The sequence below is a fragment of the Salminus brasiliensis genome, chromosome 25, assembly GCF_030463535.1.
Source record: "Salminus brasiliensis chromosome 25, fSalBra1.hap2, whole genome shotgun sequence".
NCBI lineage: Eukaryota > Metazoa > Chordata > Actinopteri > Characiformes > Bryconidae > Salminus > Salminus brasiliensis.
This window is the reverse complement of record NC_132902.1, coordinates 3,559,336-3,576,858: the sequence shown is the minus strand read 5'-3', so window position 1 is coordinate 3,576,858 and position 17,523 is coordinate 3,559,336. Positions and strand designations below refer to the sequence as shown.

The 17,523-nt window shown below is 42.5% G+C and overlaps 1 protein-coding gene across 1 annotated transcript; it reads right to left on the bottom strand.

Annotated features, from left to right (window-relative positions):
• Window positions 1-905: 905 nt before the first annotated feature.
• On the bottom strand, window positions 906-17,157 carry LOC140548257 (calpain-2 catalytic subunit-like). The gene is made up of 21 exons (XM_072671729.1): window positions 16,921-17,157; window positions 15,534-15,603; window positions 12,812-12,930; window positions 12,263-12,396; window positions 10,950-11,118; window positions 9,846-9,929; window positions 8,710-8,795; window positions 8,551-8,625; window positions 7,928-8,088; window positions 6,744-6,913; window positions 6,014-6,025; window positions 5,657-5,868; window positions 4,889-4,925; window positions 4,559-4,624; window positions 4,406-4,463; window positions 3,627-3,691; window positions 2,859-2,927; window positions 2,401-2,479; window positions 1,380-1,496; window positions 1,021-1,079; window positions 906-929 (listed from the first exon to the last, which is right to left on the bottom strand). Exons 1-21 carry the CDS (start codon window positions 17,155-17,157, stop codon window positions 906-908), a joined length of 2,103 nt encoding a protein of 700 aa, XP_072527830.1.
• Between the last annotated feature and the right edge of the window lie 366 nt (window positions 17,158-17,523).

The window sequence follows — 17,523 nt, the reverse complement described above, 5'->3', positions numbered from 1 at the left end:
GTTATTTGGAGATGACTTATTTGGAGATCAGTTCATTGGAGATCAGTTCATTGGAGATCAGTTCATTGGAGATCAGTTCTTTGAATATCAGTCTCTTTGGAGATCAGTCCTTCTGAGATTAGTTCTTTGTAGATTAGTTAATTGGAGATCAGTTCTTTGGAGATCAGTTCTTCTGAAATTAGTTCTTTGTAGATAAGTTAATTGGAGATCAGTTCTTTGGAGATCAGTTAAATGGAAATTCGTTTTTTGGAGATCAGTTCTTTGGAGATCAGTTCTTTGGAGATCAATTCTTTGGAGATTGGTTGTTTGGCGATCAGTTATTTGGAGATTACTTATTTGGAGATTAGTTCATTTGAGATCAGTTCATTGAAGATCCGTACTTTGGAGATCCGTACTTTGGAGATTAGTTCTTCGGAGATCAGTTCTTTGGAGATTAGTTAATTGGAAATCAGTTCTTTGGAGATTAGTTAATTGGAGATTGGTTCTTTGGAGATCAGTTAAATGAAAATTTGTTCTTTGGAGATCAATTCATTGGAGATCAGTTTTTTGGAGATCAGTTTTTTGGAATAGAAATAATAGGTTTTTATGTATGTTGTGCTAAAAATGATGTTTGATGCACCATGAACTAAAAAGAATAAAAGGAAGGACCAGCCTCGTACCGTCATCAACGATCAAGCTTTAATTTTCTTAATGTTTTTAATTTTAATAAGCTTTTTAATTTTCATCGCAGCAGATTTTTTCATCAGTGTAAACAGTGGTGACACCTACATTTCTACAATTCTCATCATTCTGTTCCAAAAATATCATCCTCATCGCGTTTACTAAATTATGTTGTTCACGCCGGCCTCGGCCAAGCTTCACCGTCTTCCGCAGATCTGCGGCAAGGCCCCTTCCTCCCTGGGCTTTCAGCTCAGGGCCAAGCAGAGCCACTGAAAGACACAAAATCCAATCAATTCAAAATGATCATGTTTGGCATGTTGCCAAGCGTCCTCGTTCAACCGTATGCATGTGAGGGTTTACCTCCATAATGTCCAGCTCAATCTTCCCCGTGTTTTTCTTGTCAAACTTCTTGAACATTTCTGGACAGAACAGAAGCAAAGCAGGTATGAACATGGAAGCAGGGGCGCTGGCAGGGATTTGGGGCCCCCGACCTATGACCTGGATTAAAATCTTCTCACATCGACTTTCATTGAAAGTTAGGAAGGTTTTTTTTCCCCATCTCCTGTAAAGTTGCCGTACAGGGTTTTCTCAGAAGATCTGAGGCTGCTCACCTACTTGTGGCTTAGCTGTTCAGATCTTGACTCATGAAGCATGTGGCCTTATTTACACTATCTGGCAGGGCTTTAGCATGGCTAGTTTGACTGGAAGAGCACACTCACGGAAGAGCATCTCCAGGCGGATCACGCAGCCCACAAAGCAGTCGAAGTCGATGGCGCTCTCCAGGTCAGCAAAACGTGAGATAATCACCTGTAGTACCGAGGTGTTCAGCTGGAAGCCTGAAAAAGCAGGCTTCGTGTTAAGTCACACTTGGTGCAGTTAGCAAGCTCGCTAAGTTGACCACCGTGAAAAGTAGAAAGGGTTGTTATAGCAGATGGTTATATATTATACATGCACAGTTGGAGTTGGATATTTTTGGAAATAAGTCAAAATAATTATGTGAAATATATGAAATAATAAATATGAAATAAAAGAAATGCTTCATTATTTGAAATATCAGTAAAATTAATGGGTTAATAGTTTGACAAATGAGCAAAGTTAATCTATTAATTATAAGATTACAGAAAATGACCATTTTATTTTTTAAAATAACAAACTATACTTTGAGTTAATATACTTTAATACTTTATTTGAAATAACAGAACATTCAAAATGTAAAAATATTTTGTAAAATTAATAGTTCAATGATTTGAAATATCAGTCAAATTAATGATTCATTCATTTAAATATCAGTTAAATGAATGCTTAGTTTTTTCAAATATCAGCACAATTAATGAGTTAATAGTTTGACAAATCAATAAAATGATCTATTAATTGAGATTGCAGAAAAGTATCCATTTAATGATTTTAAATAACTGGAAATTTGATATTTAATATTATATTATAATATTTGAAATATCAGTAAAATTAATTATTTAATTCATTTTAATGTCAGTAAAATTCTTTTTTTTTTCAAACATCAATACAATGAATAAGTTAAGTTTGACAAATCATACAAAATAGAATTTATGAAATATCAGTAAAAATAACAGCTTAATTTCTGTAAATATCATCAGTAAAATTCATGTTTCATCTTAGTAAAAGTAATCTATTAATTATTTAAAGTAACAGAATCCAGTAATTAGTAAGATTTAGTTAACAAAAACTACCATGGTTAGAGGGCGCTCACAACACAACCCATACCTGCTTCATTCAGCGCTTCTCTGATCTCGTGTGAGCTCATGGTACCGGAGTTGTCCGTATCCCGGTTCTTAAAGATCTCCTGATGCAAAAGAGAGAGAGCAGTTGATATATTAATGAAACTCCAGGCCTGGAATATGCTTTATCATACATAGCTCTGTTAAAGTCAGTAGTCACAAACTCGCTAATGTGCTTTAGGGCACATTCCTTCCTTAGGCCTACAACTTTCTGTGAAGTAGAAAAATGAGCCAACCTTAACTATTGACTTCCAGTGTTTGTTAGCTACATTAGCCTCATGCCTCCCGTTTTAAAACCAAAAAATGAGACTACATCTGGGCTAAGCTCAGTTCTATCCAGCTGGGTGTAAATGAATACTGTCCTAGAAGGCCCACTGGGTGTGTAGCCGTCCAGGACCACACTCTGAGCATCTAGGTGTGTGGGTGAGAGTGAGTGTGGTGTACCAGGTATTTCTGCAGCTTCATCCAGAGAGCATGGAATTCCATTAACCCAAGCTTTCCATTGCCGTCTTTCTGCGTAGTGTCAAGGCTAAAACCATGATTCCTTAGTTCTGTGAGCTAAGACTAGTTTACTAAATAATAAGGGAGGGAATGTGGTGTGTGTGTGGTGGGGGACTAATACGCTAACACTGTAGACGCTAATGGCATGTCGCCATCAGTGGCCGGAGTCACTTCACACTATGGCCTTTGACACGCCCAAATGCAATCACCCCTTTTAGCCAGTCATTACCATCTGCTTTGCGACCCATTTTCTACAAATTAACAAGGCACTCAGTGCACTGTACTGTACTCTTCTCATAGTCTGAGTCCTGGCGCACACCCGTAAGTATTTATAGCACACATGTATTTATAGATGCATTAATAACACTTTGTTTGGTCATGGATTAGCATTGGTTCCAAATCTCATCCCATTTTTACATTAGCCATGTAGCCTGTAGCTTTCTGGGACAGTAAAGTAGTGAAGTTGAATGAGAGTCTCATTACAGGTTGAGGAGTTTACAACCTAAAGCCCAGCAAATCAAATGCTAGTCCAATGCCAGTGTTCACTTGACCCTCCCCCCTCCCCCTCCAACCTTAGCTAACGAAGTAAGCTAAGATTGTAAGTTAAGATTGACGAAGGGAAGGGCAAATGTACAGGCTGGGCAAGTTGACGAGGGCATGTTTAAACAGACATTGAAATACAGAGATCACTGTGGTATACAAAGAGGATACGTCCAGCAGGCTGATGATGTGGCGGCAGGTCTCCATACTGAAGCCGTCTGTCTTCAGGTCAGTTCCTGTGGGTCACAAACCAGAATGCGACTAGAGTTAAGTAGACTTGCAACAGAAGCCTCTACGAATCAGGATTACAGCGTCTCAAATCCAAGGTGAATACAAATGTCATCAGATCACCTAACTATTTGTCCAAAAGTTTGTGGACACAAGGCATTAAATTGGTTAGATATCTGGTTCCCACCATCATCACCACAGTGAACATGTCTGACACTGTGAGTTAATCTATAACACTGTTAAAAGTATAAGATCCTTTGGAGGTTCTTCAGTTTGAAACTGTAAAGGAAGCTCTTAGGGTGCTTCAAGGAACCTTAAAAGGTTCCAAAAATGGGTGAGAACATCTCCTAAACAGCAAGCCGGTCTTGTGAGGTGTTCCTGGTGTGCAGTGATCAAAACTTACCAAAAGTGCTCTAAGGAAGAACTACCGGTGAACCAGCAACAGGGTCATGGGCACCCAAGGCTCACTGATGCGATATATGGAGGCCCCACCTCATAACTTACAAGCCTTAAAGGACCTACTGCTAATGTCTTGGTGTTCCAGATACCACAGGACACCTTCAGAGGTCTTGTGGAGTCCATGCTTTGAGGGGTCAGACCACGAGGGTGACCTACTTAATACTGTGAACAAATCCTGTCTGATAGCTCTGGCAGCTCGACCTCTTTTAAGACACCTAAACGATTGCTAGAGAAGATGAGAAAGGCTGAAGGACACATCTTACGCTGAGACACAATTCTGTCCAGAATCTTCTGCAGCTCAATTGCTGAAATTTCAGAATCCTGCAGAGTAGAGGCAAAGATCGTCAGTGGTCTGAAAACAGTCTATCCAGAAGTAGAACAATCAGTGTAGATGCAAGCTACACGTAGTGACGTACGTTTCCAGCAATCTGCTTGAAGAGATGCTTGAAGTGTGGGTCCACCTCTTTCTCAGAGATTTCCTCCTGTCAGGTGAAAACAACATGGTTAATCAAGGTGCACTGTAAAAAGTGTAAGATCCTTGACCCTTCTAAGGTGCTTTAAGGAACCGTCAAGAAAGAGTTTTTAGAAGAAAAATGTCCCTTAATGGTTCCTCAGAAGATCTTAAGAGGTTCCTCCACAGTTTCAAATCGAGGAACCTCCAAAAGTTCCTAAGGTATCTTATACTTTTACCAGTTTGTTATCTGGTCAAGAAATTGGGGTTCTTCAAGGGTTCTTGGCTTGTTTACCTGTTTAATATCTGCACGGATGTCCGACTCCATTGGGCTGGATGAACAGAGAGAGAGAGGATTGTCAGGAATTTGATCAATGCATGAGATCGCACCACAGTTACCTCCCACCTTGCAAAGTAATTGGCTGCGGGGTACTCTACGAGCTATAACCTCTGTACCGCCTTATTCATCTACAACCTACATGCCTAAAAAAGGACACGCGGTGTTATTGATGCGAAGCACCAAAAGATATTAGCGAGTACCAACAGCACCCCCTTGTGTACACTCCTGTTAAAAGTGAGTGAGTGAGTGCATTAAGTTAAGCTTATGGTTTGACCAACTAAGGATCACTGTTCCGAATTCCGGGTCATGCTGCTTGCCATCCATCAGCACCTGGAGTCTGAGAGAGCACAACAGGCCTTGCTCTCTCAGGGGTGGTTAGATGGCACTTGCTCCCCACAATGCAGGCGTCTATTAGCTGTTATATTGGAGCTGGGGGGGGGCACACTGTCCTCTGAGCATGCTGGCTACCTTGCAATGCTTTGAAAAGAGGCAATACCTGGCTGGCTTGACTGTAGACAGTGCCACTGGTCATGAACTTCCAGTAAGTCTGTGCATTGTTGGTTCTTGGGTCATTCCTGACCATCTGAACCTCAGGTTCCTCTCAGCCGAGATTGACAGTCTGGGTCTTCTTACAGACCATAGCAAAGTGGCTACACCTCCCAATGACCTATGTCTGAACTGATGAGTCGAACTGGAGGCTCCGATAATCTCAAAGGACTATACCTGGCCTTTGCGTGCTTCTCAGCAAACACGCGCAGGATGAAACTGCCCTTGCGGTGCGGCTCGAAGGTGGAGGGGATGATGACATACTCCCCGGGCAGCAGCTTGAAGCGGGAGCACACCTCACGCAGGTTAATGAAGGTGTCGCTCATGGCGACAGCCTTCTGGCGCAGCAACACGTCGGGGCCCAAGTGAATGTTGTTGAGACCTTTATACTGCAGAACACACATGAACAAGGTCTTGAACAGGGAAAAGGAGAACCTGGGAGGATGTTCCCAATTGGCTATCATGTTGGTAGGAAAAGGAATGCGGACTGTAGCTTTCAGGGAGTGATCATGTGGTGAGGACAGCCATACACACCTGGTCTGGAACCTGAAACACACACACACACACCAGAGAATAACGTTATTGGAACTATTTGGAACTTTCTACAGTGCTAAAATCCAAATTGTCCTTTTGTGACCGTGGTCATGTTGCTCAGGCTGGTCCTGCAGTTTTACCACCATAATTTAGGACAGTGGTCTCCAACCCTGCTTCTGTAGAGCTACCTTCTCGTAGACTTAAGATCTAATCCTAATCCACTTACTTGATCCAACTAATTACTGCCTGCAGAAGTTCTTGGATGGACCATCTTGGATTTTGACCTCAGGGTTGGTGAGGCTCTCCTGACTTTCCAAGTAGACTTTGAAAATCCTAATCCTAATCTTATCCTAATACATCCACCAGAAGTTCTTGATTGGCTGAAAGGGGTGTGTGTAGATTTGGGTTGGAGTTGAAATCTGCTGGAATTGAAGGCCAAAGGTTGAAGACCACTAGATTAGACCAACACTTCTGTGGAATTCCAAGTCACCCCATGGAAATCATTGGTTAAATTAGGTGAAAGGTACACCATGAGATGTGGTTACACTGGGGTGAACTCTGGTAACACTCCGTGATGTAACACTGCATGATTAGTACAATGCTCCTGAAGAACCAAAGCACACCATAGAACTGATGGGTGGTGGCACAAATCGAACACTCCATTAACCCTGAGGTAGCACTATGGGAACGTCAAGGGAACTTCAGGAGCATCTGAGAACTGTCATAATACCTTGTAGATTGCAAATCCAATAGTGGTGAGGTCCCGTCCAAACTGCCTTTCCTTGCGTCCATCTTTCTGCATCAGACCAACCAGAAACGAGCAGCCGTCTACTCCATCATGGGGGTCATCATCAACATCCTCCAGCTTTATTACAAACTGGGGGTTTGAGCAGAAGGTTGCTGCACAAAACACAAGATTTCGGCAGTTTTTAGTATGTTAATTATTAGTATTACTACTATTTCTTTGCCCAAGAAGCATTAGTGGCCTTGCCCAGGCCCCTTGCCTGGTCGGGGACTCTGGATCCCCAGTCTGCCACATAGAAGGCAGTGTTGTTATCCACCACACTACACCATCTATACACTAAGCTATAATTTACAACAATTTGAATCATTTACTGCACTATTCAAATTAAAGGAGCTTTAAATGGTTCTATGAGAGATCCCAAGAGCCAAACCACCTATAGAAACCATAGAAGAACCAACGTTGGGTTCCATTGTAGCAACAGTTTGCTAATGCTAACCTAACTAAAGCTAATCACTTGTCATGGCGTTGTTCTCCCCAACATTATATTGTGGTATTTGGTCGCACAACATTTGCGAGGGGTTTCATGGCCACAAAGATCTAGAAGGGGTGGAGCTTCAACTGATGTTCTCCAGAATCGTATACAGTGTCTTTAACCAAATAGCGGCTCAGCTGTCTAATGCGCTACCACTATGGCCCAGGGGTGGCAAGTTTGAATCCTGAGCCATGCTGCTTTGCCATCAGCAGCCGGTGTCAGAAAGAACACAATTGCCTCTCCCCTTTTAAGCGATGGTATCTGTTCGCTGGTGGCCCGAGCTTTCCTCAGAGTGTGTTGGCTGCCCAGTAATGCTGCATTGGCGGTAGTTGGAAAAGAGGCAGTGTTCGGCTTTGCGTGTATCGGAGAAGACGTGTTAAGTCCTTACCCTCCTCGTGTCGGGAGCGTTGCTACAGCTAGGGGGAGCTACAAAAGTGGTGGGTTAATTGGCAGTCACCCCCAATTTGACCAGCAGGTGGAGCTCTGGGTGTTTGAAAACAATATATCATTTTTCGAAACGATTGGTTCAATTGCTTCAACATTTCGGAGGGCCTTCTTTCTCCCATCACCACCCGTCAGTAACACACCAGCGAGCGTTCACGTGGATGCTTTTAACAGACGTTTAATAGACACGCACCCGGGTTGTTCCTGCAGCCACCAGCCGTCGAGCCCACCTTCCAGCTGCCCTCAAACTGGTGGTAGCTCCAGCGGCACACCCCCTCGCTGCTCAGAGTGTCCGGAGTCAGGTTGCAGATCTCCAGCTTGTCGTAATGCGTAAGGAAGTCTGAATACGCCATCCTGAAAGACAGACAGGCGAGAATGCTGAAGTAGAGGAAGAGAAAGAAAACACTCTTTTGGAACATCCTGGAAGCCCCGCCTCTAACATGTCTCATCTGGTGTCTTTATGGGACGTCCACCAGGGTCAGTGATGGGACCAGGAGAAGCTGAGCATGGGCCCCATCTGGGTTTAATCACTGCGCATGGAGCCTAGATGGGATTTGGGAAGACTTGGGAAGCTCAACTGGGTCCCAGTTAAAACACATGTACAAACCCCCTTACAGCTCATGCCCACCTGGAACCTACCTGGAACCCACCTAGCCCATGTTTCACCCATGTGTGCCCCACGGGAGCATGTTGGCTGGGCTAACTCTTCACAGTAACAGTCATTTTAACCAGGGGTGCCCAAACATCTGCATGCCAATGTGCCTAGTAGAATAGAGACTTCTCCAAGCAGTTCTGAAACGTCTCGCCATTCCTCACCAGAACTCTCCATCATCAGCAGAGTAATCCAGTTTGGCCTTCTCCTCTGGCAGCACCCGGTCCCACTCTTTGGAGCTGAGGGAGATGAAACCGTGGTCAGTTGTCACAATACTAGCACTAAAGCAGGCTAAACCAATGGGTGACCCAGTCTGGACTCACTCGTCACTCCAGGCACCGGTCCACTCCACCTGGCCCCACGGGTTCCTGAGCCGCACCAGCTGGACCGGGCTGCCGTACACATGGACCTACATCGAAACACGTTCGAGTGAAGCAGAACCCAAACTTTTGCAGAGCAGCACTCTGGTTGCAGGGCCACTTTCGGCCTTTGTGGGATGCGCTATGTTTTTTGGTGGCTAGCGTGAAGCAAAAGACATTCTTTCTTATTTAGCCACGCCCACTTTCAAGAGTTTTACTTTTGTGTAGAATTTCCCGTCATTTCACTTGTATCACATTCAAAGTCAATGCATTGATCAGTGTAAAGTAGCTAGCTATGCTAACTAGCTTTCAAACTAGATAACCTGCATCCATGGTTGAATGCGCGTAATGTAAAACATCCACCCAAACATCCACACATCTCTGTGTGGACATTTGGGTGGATGCTAACATATAGCCTGGACTTTTACCACCTTTAACCACAGATAGTAAACATAGCTGGCCATACATCGTTTTTATGGAAAGTAAGGTGGATGACGTCCGTGTGAATGGGCGGAGCTACACTGCTGTAGGCTGAATTGGTAGCTTGTGTTGTTTTTTTGTGACATCACAAAGACATTAAACTCAAAACAGGGTTTTTGGCAGCTAAGCTTCCTTATGTGGACTGTATGGGTTAAATTATTGTCCCTTGAATAAGGTAAAGGCCTATTTTACGAACAAGCAATTCGCTGCTGTTCACCCACTGACCCACTGAGCAAACGCAGAACCACTGATACAGCGAGTTTGCTGATGTGTATCTGTATGGAAGCCATGAAGCCAAGGGTTAAAACAAACATTTGCTCATTTTTCAATATTTGCCCGTTGTAGAAATGAGCAAGTACACAAGCATTATGACGTTTTTTTGGAACCAACCGTCACAGGACAAGCCATGCAAATATTTACCCCTGTGTTTAATTAGACTTCAGACGTGTCCTTAACCCTAGACTCCAATAAAAACCAGGCAGGAACCTGGACAGTGCTGGTCTGATTTCCAGATTTCCTTTGCACTGAGTGGAGTAACACTGCTAATACTGAGGGATTTCCGGCATATGGGTGGGTGGGTGGTTTGATAAGTTTGTGGGTGGGTGTGAGTCGTGTCTGACCTCTTCTGCTGCGGTGATGGAGTAGGCGTGTCCCTTCACCAGCTTCTGTCTGGTCATGGCTTCGCTTTCATAGGAGTTGGCGATCTGCTCAGAAGCAAAACACATCAAACGCTTAGCCTAGAGCACAGTGTATAGCGCTAATAGCCAACAGCTCTGCCTTTGAAGACAGCAAGTGACCCATGGGACGGTCATGCCACCTTGGTAGCTGAATAGAGAGAAGTCTAGACACTTGTCTTGCATTCATCTTGATTGATGGTTAGTCAAGTCGAGCCGAACCTGAACCTGAAGCTCGAAGGGCTCTTACTATAGATCGGGTGTTGACCAATGCCATCAGGTATGGAGAGGCCAGTCTATAGTTGGCTTTGTAGGTCAGCATCTGATGCGGGCAGCTTCCTGAAGCTAGTAGCGGAGTTAGTTAGTAGAGGAGATGGCTGAACCTAGGAAGATTCCCGATCATCTGCAAGGGGACTGATGGTATACACAGGAAGACCAGCCAGGAGCAACTTGCAGTAGTCAAGTCTTCAAATTACCTGACCAAGCATCTGAGTGGACTCATATCAGAGTTAGCTCACATTAAGTGGATTAAGTTGGGCAGCTGCAAAAGTGGTCAACCCCCCTTAAAAAGTCATCAGATTTCCCATTGTTTCAGAGTGCTCCCATGTCTGTGTTACCTTCTGGCTCTCGCCTTTTAGATTAGGCTGTTAGAGTCAGATCTGCTGGAGTCGTTCTCCATGAATCCAAACCTGGCCACCTGCCCAGCCTGACCGTCAGACTCTCCTGCTACACGCTTCAGACCAGCCGTTCACCGTTCAGGTAATGCTACCTCACTGCTATATCAGTACACCTCAGCTTGACAACAGACTTGTGTGTGGTGATACAGTGACTATCAACAGCAGTTCTGACCAGAGGATAATGGGTCCCCAGCATGCTAATCGCTGGTTACCTCTTCAGCTAAGAGGAGCTAACACACCAATCACCCTGTTGCCTAGCATAACTGTGTAAGTAACTGACTTGTTTAGCATGCTAATCGCCAAGTTATCTCCTCAGCTGCTCTGAGCTAATCTACACTATTGTGGGACCGCCAGTGTCAGTTTCCATGCTTACGTCTATGGAGCAGCCCAGCAGGGAGCCTCGGCTCAGCGCTTTCTTAATGATGTTGAAGAGGGTGGGCGGAGCTTTCCTCAGCTCGTAGCTCTCAGCGATGCCGCCAGTGAAGTCCACAAAGCCCTCGGTGGTGGAGCCTCCGGTCAGAGCCTCGTAGGAGCTGTTCACCCTGGAAAAGAAGCAGGAGCTGAGTGAGGCAGTGCTGACCGTAACTGTAACTGTGTTAAAACTAACCCCCCCAGGAGGAGGCTGTACCTTACCCTGGTCAGCTCTTAATGTGAGTTGTCATGGGGAAATCACAGGGTTTTGGGTTCTCAAGCAAGGTGTTTAAACCTTGTGAAGCTTGTAAAGAGAAGATCTTGGTGAATTGTTTGGGGCAATGGTGGCTCAGTGGCTACTGCGCTGGGTAATTACCCACAGGGTTGTGGGTTCAATTAAAATGTTTTGGCCCTGTGCTAAGCTGCTAAACTGCCACAGGGTCCAACCCTTTGCTCTGACCATGGCTTTCTAAGCTGGGTTGTGAAGAGAAGCTCTCAGTGAGTTGTTTGGGATAGTGGTGCCTCAGCGGCCACAGCACTGGGTTATTACCCACAAGGTTGTGGGTTCAATAAAAACTGTTGGGTCCTTTGCTCTGACCATGGCTTTCTAAACTGGGATATGGGCTGTACCTTGTTTTAGCACAGGTCAAGTCTGAACCCAGGTGATGCCACAGACTCTTATCCGTGGTTTATGATTTGGTTGTGTTTGCGGAAGCACAAATAGGTGTGGTTGGCTAGCTTCATGTGACTCTGAGGAGGGACATGCTAGCCTTCACCCTCCCAGCGGTTGTAGCTTCGTGTCCTAGCTAGTTAGGGGGAACTGAAAAGTACTAAATTGGCACGAAACCAAATAATTGAGGCTGAAAGGCCTTTCCTGGACCAGATCTCAGTGGGTACACACTTGCATAAATTTGCATACACTTTATGCAAACCATACATTTTCAGTTGTGGTCCGTTTGCATAGCCTCCTCCTCCGACATACTCACTGTTTCCTGATGTCAACCTGCATTGATGTGAAAACCCATTTAGTCACGCATCGCTACGTCAGGTAATACCATAAGTACGCCTCCTGAGCTCGGGACTGAATGTGTGTTTAGAGGGCTGTGGCTGTGGTTAGCAATGTTTGTTAAACTTGCAGCATGACTCATGACCTCCTGTTAGCCCACCTCAACCTGGTAATGCTACTGAGACACACACACACACACACACACCCACACCAATCCAGACAAAGATACCATCAGCTTTGTTTACCCACACCAACATGGGCGCACTCACTTAGCATAGGCCTTCTCCAGCAGGGCGCTCCAGAACTCGTTCCCTTCTTCAGAGTGGACAAACAGGAGCTCCCCATTTTTGGTAGGTAACCGGTCGTCGATGACCACGTCCACCCACTCGCCATACTGCCACAACTGCGGACAGAGGTTTAGGAACATGTCATCTCTCCTCACGCCCAGACAGAAGCTCCCAAAGTGCTCCTCAAACACAGGATTGTCCCGGACCTTCTAAAAATAGGTCCATTGAAATGGCGGCTAAGAAGAAGACGCCAAAGCTAGTTGGCTGTGATTAGCATGTATCGTATCGTGCCAATTGGTAGGTACTAGCATTCGTTAAATATTTGAGTTAGCATTTGGTGTAGCTTGTGAAACAGCAAACCTTCCCAGGCCCTTGGAGGAATAGGCATTTTGTAATCATGGCTAATCACTTGCTTAGCATTTGATTTAGCTAGCATTTGAGGAACAGCTTCTCAAGTGTTCTTCAAATACAGGATCAGGCCCACTAACACACAAGCATCGGAAGACATATACCGAAGCCTATAAACCCAACCTGAAAGTGGAAGATGCCGGCATAGTCCTCTGTAAAGCTCTGCGCAGGAGGAACTACGCGTGCTAGAATTTCGCTGTCCAGAGTCAGAGAGCCGATGGCCGCCAGTAGCCAACAATCACCTGTAAGAGTCAAAGATTGGCAATTAGTTAGTCCGAACAACTGGTCTTTTTTTGCTTGCTTCCGTTGATATGGGAAATGATACGAATGTGAGGCACGTTGTGTAGCTAACGCTAACGTTCTATTCATGTGTAGTTTTGGATTAGCCATGCTAGTAAACAGACACCCAGGCCAGGCAGCAGAAACAGGTTAAACTGGTCTTGTTAGGACTGTAAAGTGTCCTGAAGTCTGCCTTACTTTAGGACTATTCCAGACATTGGTTTGTTTCATGATGATGCAGCAATCTTTTTTTTATTTAGGTTGAACAATGGAGCTAATTTACTTTAAGAGTACATCATTAGCCTCATTATTAGAATCATTATGGCCTAATTTTTTAAAATATCTGTAATATTTAAAAAAATTGTATATATTTAAAAATATTGTAATATATATGTGTAATACTTGCTTTAATGGGAGGGAAAACTCAATGCACATGAAAGCTGCAAAGCTAGGCAAAGGTTTTCTTAATTTGGGAAGTTGCACAACAGTGCAGTAACATTTATTGTATCATTGCATCAGATCTAGCATTAGCTCGTGGCTGGTGTGTTAGCTAGCGACTAATTTAGTAGCTTGATGCCAGAGCAGGAGATTCGGGGGTGGTGAAGCAGTTTTTGACACATGTAGCTTCCTGAATGCTTATGAAACAGCAAACCCTCTCAGGTCCTAAGAGGGACATGACTTAGCTAAACATGGCTAATCATTTGTTTAGCATCTCAGGCCCTACTAGGAGCAGATCCACTAATAGTCATGGCTATAAAGAGGCTGTTCTTTCTATTTAGCATTTATCCTTTAGTAACTTTCCTTTCGCATTTGGTTTAACATGGTCAAAGACATCCCAAGTGCTCATCAAACAGAGGACCCTTCTAGGAATAGATGCACTGTAATCATAGCTAATCATACGTGTGCTAAAAGCTAAGTGTCTGTTTTCTGGCATTTCTGGCTAATTGGTGGCTTCAAATTTAAGCTTGCATTATTTACTGAGTGGTTCCTCAATAATGGGGACTTTATGCCCTCAGGGTATAACCACTATATAAACAAACTTAATAGCTTAGCTATAATATATATTTATTGCACTAAAATATTTATGATTTCCATTTTGTTAAACATTTCAAACATCACTAATTTGCCATGGTGTGTTTTTAAAATAACGCAAATAAATACATCATTACCATCATTACCGTAACAGCCTTTTGTTAAAGAATTAGGGCAATAACATTATATTATTAGACATTTTAATATGTGGAAAAGTGAGTAATTTATTATTATTAATTATGTTTCTCTCCTGATCGTGAAGATTTAATCAACGTCATTACCGTTTATTCTGTTAGGACAGTATTTTTACAAACAAATTAAAAGTTGACATTATTTATATGTAGTTATACTAGCATCCTGTACCAGCTGTTAATTAGTGTTTGGAAAGCTATGATTTTTTTTTTTATTATTATATTTTTAATAAAATGGCAGGTTTGTAGTTTCAGCATCAGTATTTCTTTAAAAATGTAACTTAAATGCAAACTAAACTTGCTAAATGTCCTAAAATTGTTTTCATGCGTCTCTAGAGCCGTAGTGAAAAAGTAAAAGATTGAAATGATTGAATTATTTAATTACTGTAGTTAAAAAGATTGAAATTATTGAATTATTATCTTGGCCATGGTTGAGTCTTTACCTAAAGCGTGGAAACATTGTCTGGACATAATTCTCACTAATTTAATTTCCAAAAAGGTCCAATTTATGGAACTCTTCTACACTAGCCTCTTTGATTGATAAAGAACAGCGTTTTGGGGGGTTTGAAAGGTTCCCCACACTCACACATGGTTCCTCTCTGGCATCACTCAAAGAACCATTGGACACACCTTTATTTTTTGGAACCACTGAATACCAAACATGCTCCTGGCCTTATGCTACTGTTTGCAGCTCTCTGTGGAGCCGGTATGAATCCAGCTGATGAATGGAAGTAGGTTAAGACCACAGTAGAAGGTGTGTGTGTGTGTGTGTGTGTGTGTGTGTGTGTGTGTGTGTGTGTGTGTGTGTGTATACACCACATGATTGTATACCCAGTGACTCAACTGAGATAAAAGGCAGCTAATGTAAGATTTGAGGCCGCTGATATTTAGCAAATTGACCGTCCTCTAAAACGCCCTGATACAGGACCTGTGTTTGCTGACTCACTGGGATGAGGTCGGGCTGTGCTGCCTTGTGTAAGTTTGGGGTGGATGTCCTGAGGGTGTGAGTTGCAAATCAACCCCTTACACAATATCGTAGACTTCCATACTGTGGAACTGGTCAGGGCAAATATATTTACGCTACAGATCAGCAGAGTGAGCCTGTAATCCAAGCCGGTGTAAGGGCCCGTTCGCCATATGACGCCCTCAGACTTACACACATGCATAATACATGAGGAGTTTTCATTAATTACTGTAAACATTATGGACTGAACCGATACCCCTGACACCCCTGAACATTTATTATACCATTAATATTCAGGACTACAACCATTAAAAGATGCTAAACAGTTTTCTTTTCACTGGTTTTTCCCCTTTCAGGTGTGAGACACAGGTAAGCTCACCTAAAGCTCCCTGGCGGATGTCTGTCCTGGTAGCTCCATTGGAGATAAACAGAGGGTTTGAGCACAGCTCCTATAAATATATATAAAAAATAGATTTAATGAAAACTTTAGCCATAAAACTCAGCAGTAAATAATTTAGCAGTAAATAATTTAGTATAACATAATTAGTATAACATAATTAGCCACAGAAACTGAATGAATTAAACATGTAAAAGAAACTGCATTTAGCAAAAACAGTCATTTTACAACATATAATAATATTGTAATAATATATAATAATTATATTATTAATAATATAATATATTAATACAAATATATTAATTCATATATTATAATTATAATAAGCAAGACACTGAATTTAGTAGCAGAAATTTCATTAGCAGAAATATTAGGTTAACCTTTAATGTAGAAAAGAAAAATGAACTTTGTAAAAAGAAATAGTAAAGACTTAGCATTTACCATAAATATTAATAATAAATAATTAGCCTCAGGCACTGAATTCAGAATAATTAAACACATTAGCACTAGAAACTGCATTTAGCAAAAATATTAGTAATAAATCATTACCATTGGACATTTAATTATTCAAAAATATAATCATTTGTAGATTTTGCAAAGAAATTGCAAACAATATGTATTAGAAACTGCGTTTCACAGAAACATTAGTAATAAAATAATTGTTGGGATACACTGGATTTTGCCACAAAAATAGTAGTAGACAAAGCATTGTACATTGAAATGTTAGTAGTAAATATTAACTAGTAATAAATTACTTATTTTATTACTAATAGTAATTAGTAATAAACATTAACTGAATTTGGCAAAAGAAATAAATAAATAACCGGCAAGATAAATTCTGTAAAACAATTATTACTATAAACTGCAAACGGAGCCAAACAGCTGTCAGCTAAATTACTCTAATTAATTTAAAAAATACTTAATTTAATAAAAAAAATATATTCATATTTAGACAAAAACATAGCAAGTCTTAGCACTGACATAGCTGAAATTTCATTTCATGCTAAATCTGAAATGTTTACAGTATAATTTCCAGTCTGTAAAGCTGTAAAATTGAAACTTGCTAAAAAATACTATTAATTATTAATATTGTTTGGTTTAATTTTGAAGAAGCCCATATCAACACACTTATCAGAAGATGAATGTATCATACACCAAAGCACCAGAAAGACTGACTGTCTATCCCACAGACGTACAGCACTGTTCAAAAGTTTGGGAGTTATTTAATAATAAAGTGTATATTATATAGTGTAGTAGTATTATATAGTAATAACATTATTAACAGTACCTTACTCTATAGATCTGTCTGTCTGTCTGTCTGTCTGTATATATATATATATATATATATAATGTGTGAAAGGACTCCTACCGTGGGCCTTTTCCACTCCACCCCCACAGTCTTGGAGGAGTAGCGGCCCAGCTGGTTATAGCCAAGGGAGGACGAATCAGCAGGGAAGGTGGGGTCACAGAAGAGGGTCTTGCGCTCCAGGCAGTCCCGCCGCAGGCTCTGGTAGTCCTGGTTGTTGAAGAGAATGGCTTTGTCGTTGCTGCCCAGACCCTCCCTCCTGTCCTGCCTCTTGGCCAGCTCATTGGCAATGCTGGACATCCTGACAGATAGCTCGAGCACCAGTGAGCAGATCCGAGAGTGTGTTTGCGCTACAGGGCTTTGTTGGGAGTGTGTGATGCTGTTGGAGGGTGATGCTGTGAAGTGTTGTGGGAAGGAGGGGCCGGAGGTGGGGCAGGAGGAGGGGTGGGTGGGTACCTGTTTACCTGTCTGCAGGTGCTGTGCCCTCTGGTGGACGAGGGAGTACTGGCCGGTGAGTTTAGTGGAGGGCTTTGCACACCATGCAGTTTGTGTGGAGCAGAGGTGGAGAACGTATGGAGTTAGATACAGATACACCCTTTAAGTATCGAGAACCTAATATACACCCCTAGCATCCCAAGCATCCCTAGAATGGAAAACTAACTGTGT

Excerpts from the sequence above, each read along its gene's own strand:
- LOC140548257 (XM_072671729.1), bottom strand. The coding sequence starts at position 17,157 with ATGTCCAGCATTGCCAATGAGCTGGCCAAGAGGCAGGACAGGAGGGAG. Across the intron at positions 3,692-4,405 it reads GGACAGAATTGTGTCTCAGC|GAACTGACCTGAAGACAGAC; the intron begins GTAAGATGTGTC and ends TGTGACCCACAG. Across the intron at positions 1,497-2,400 it reads AGAAGCGCTGAATGAAGCAG|GCTTCCAGCTGAACACCTCG; the intron begins GTATGGGTTGTG and ends CTGCTTTTTCAG.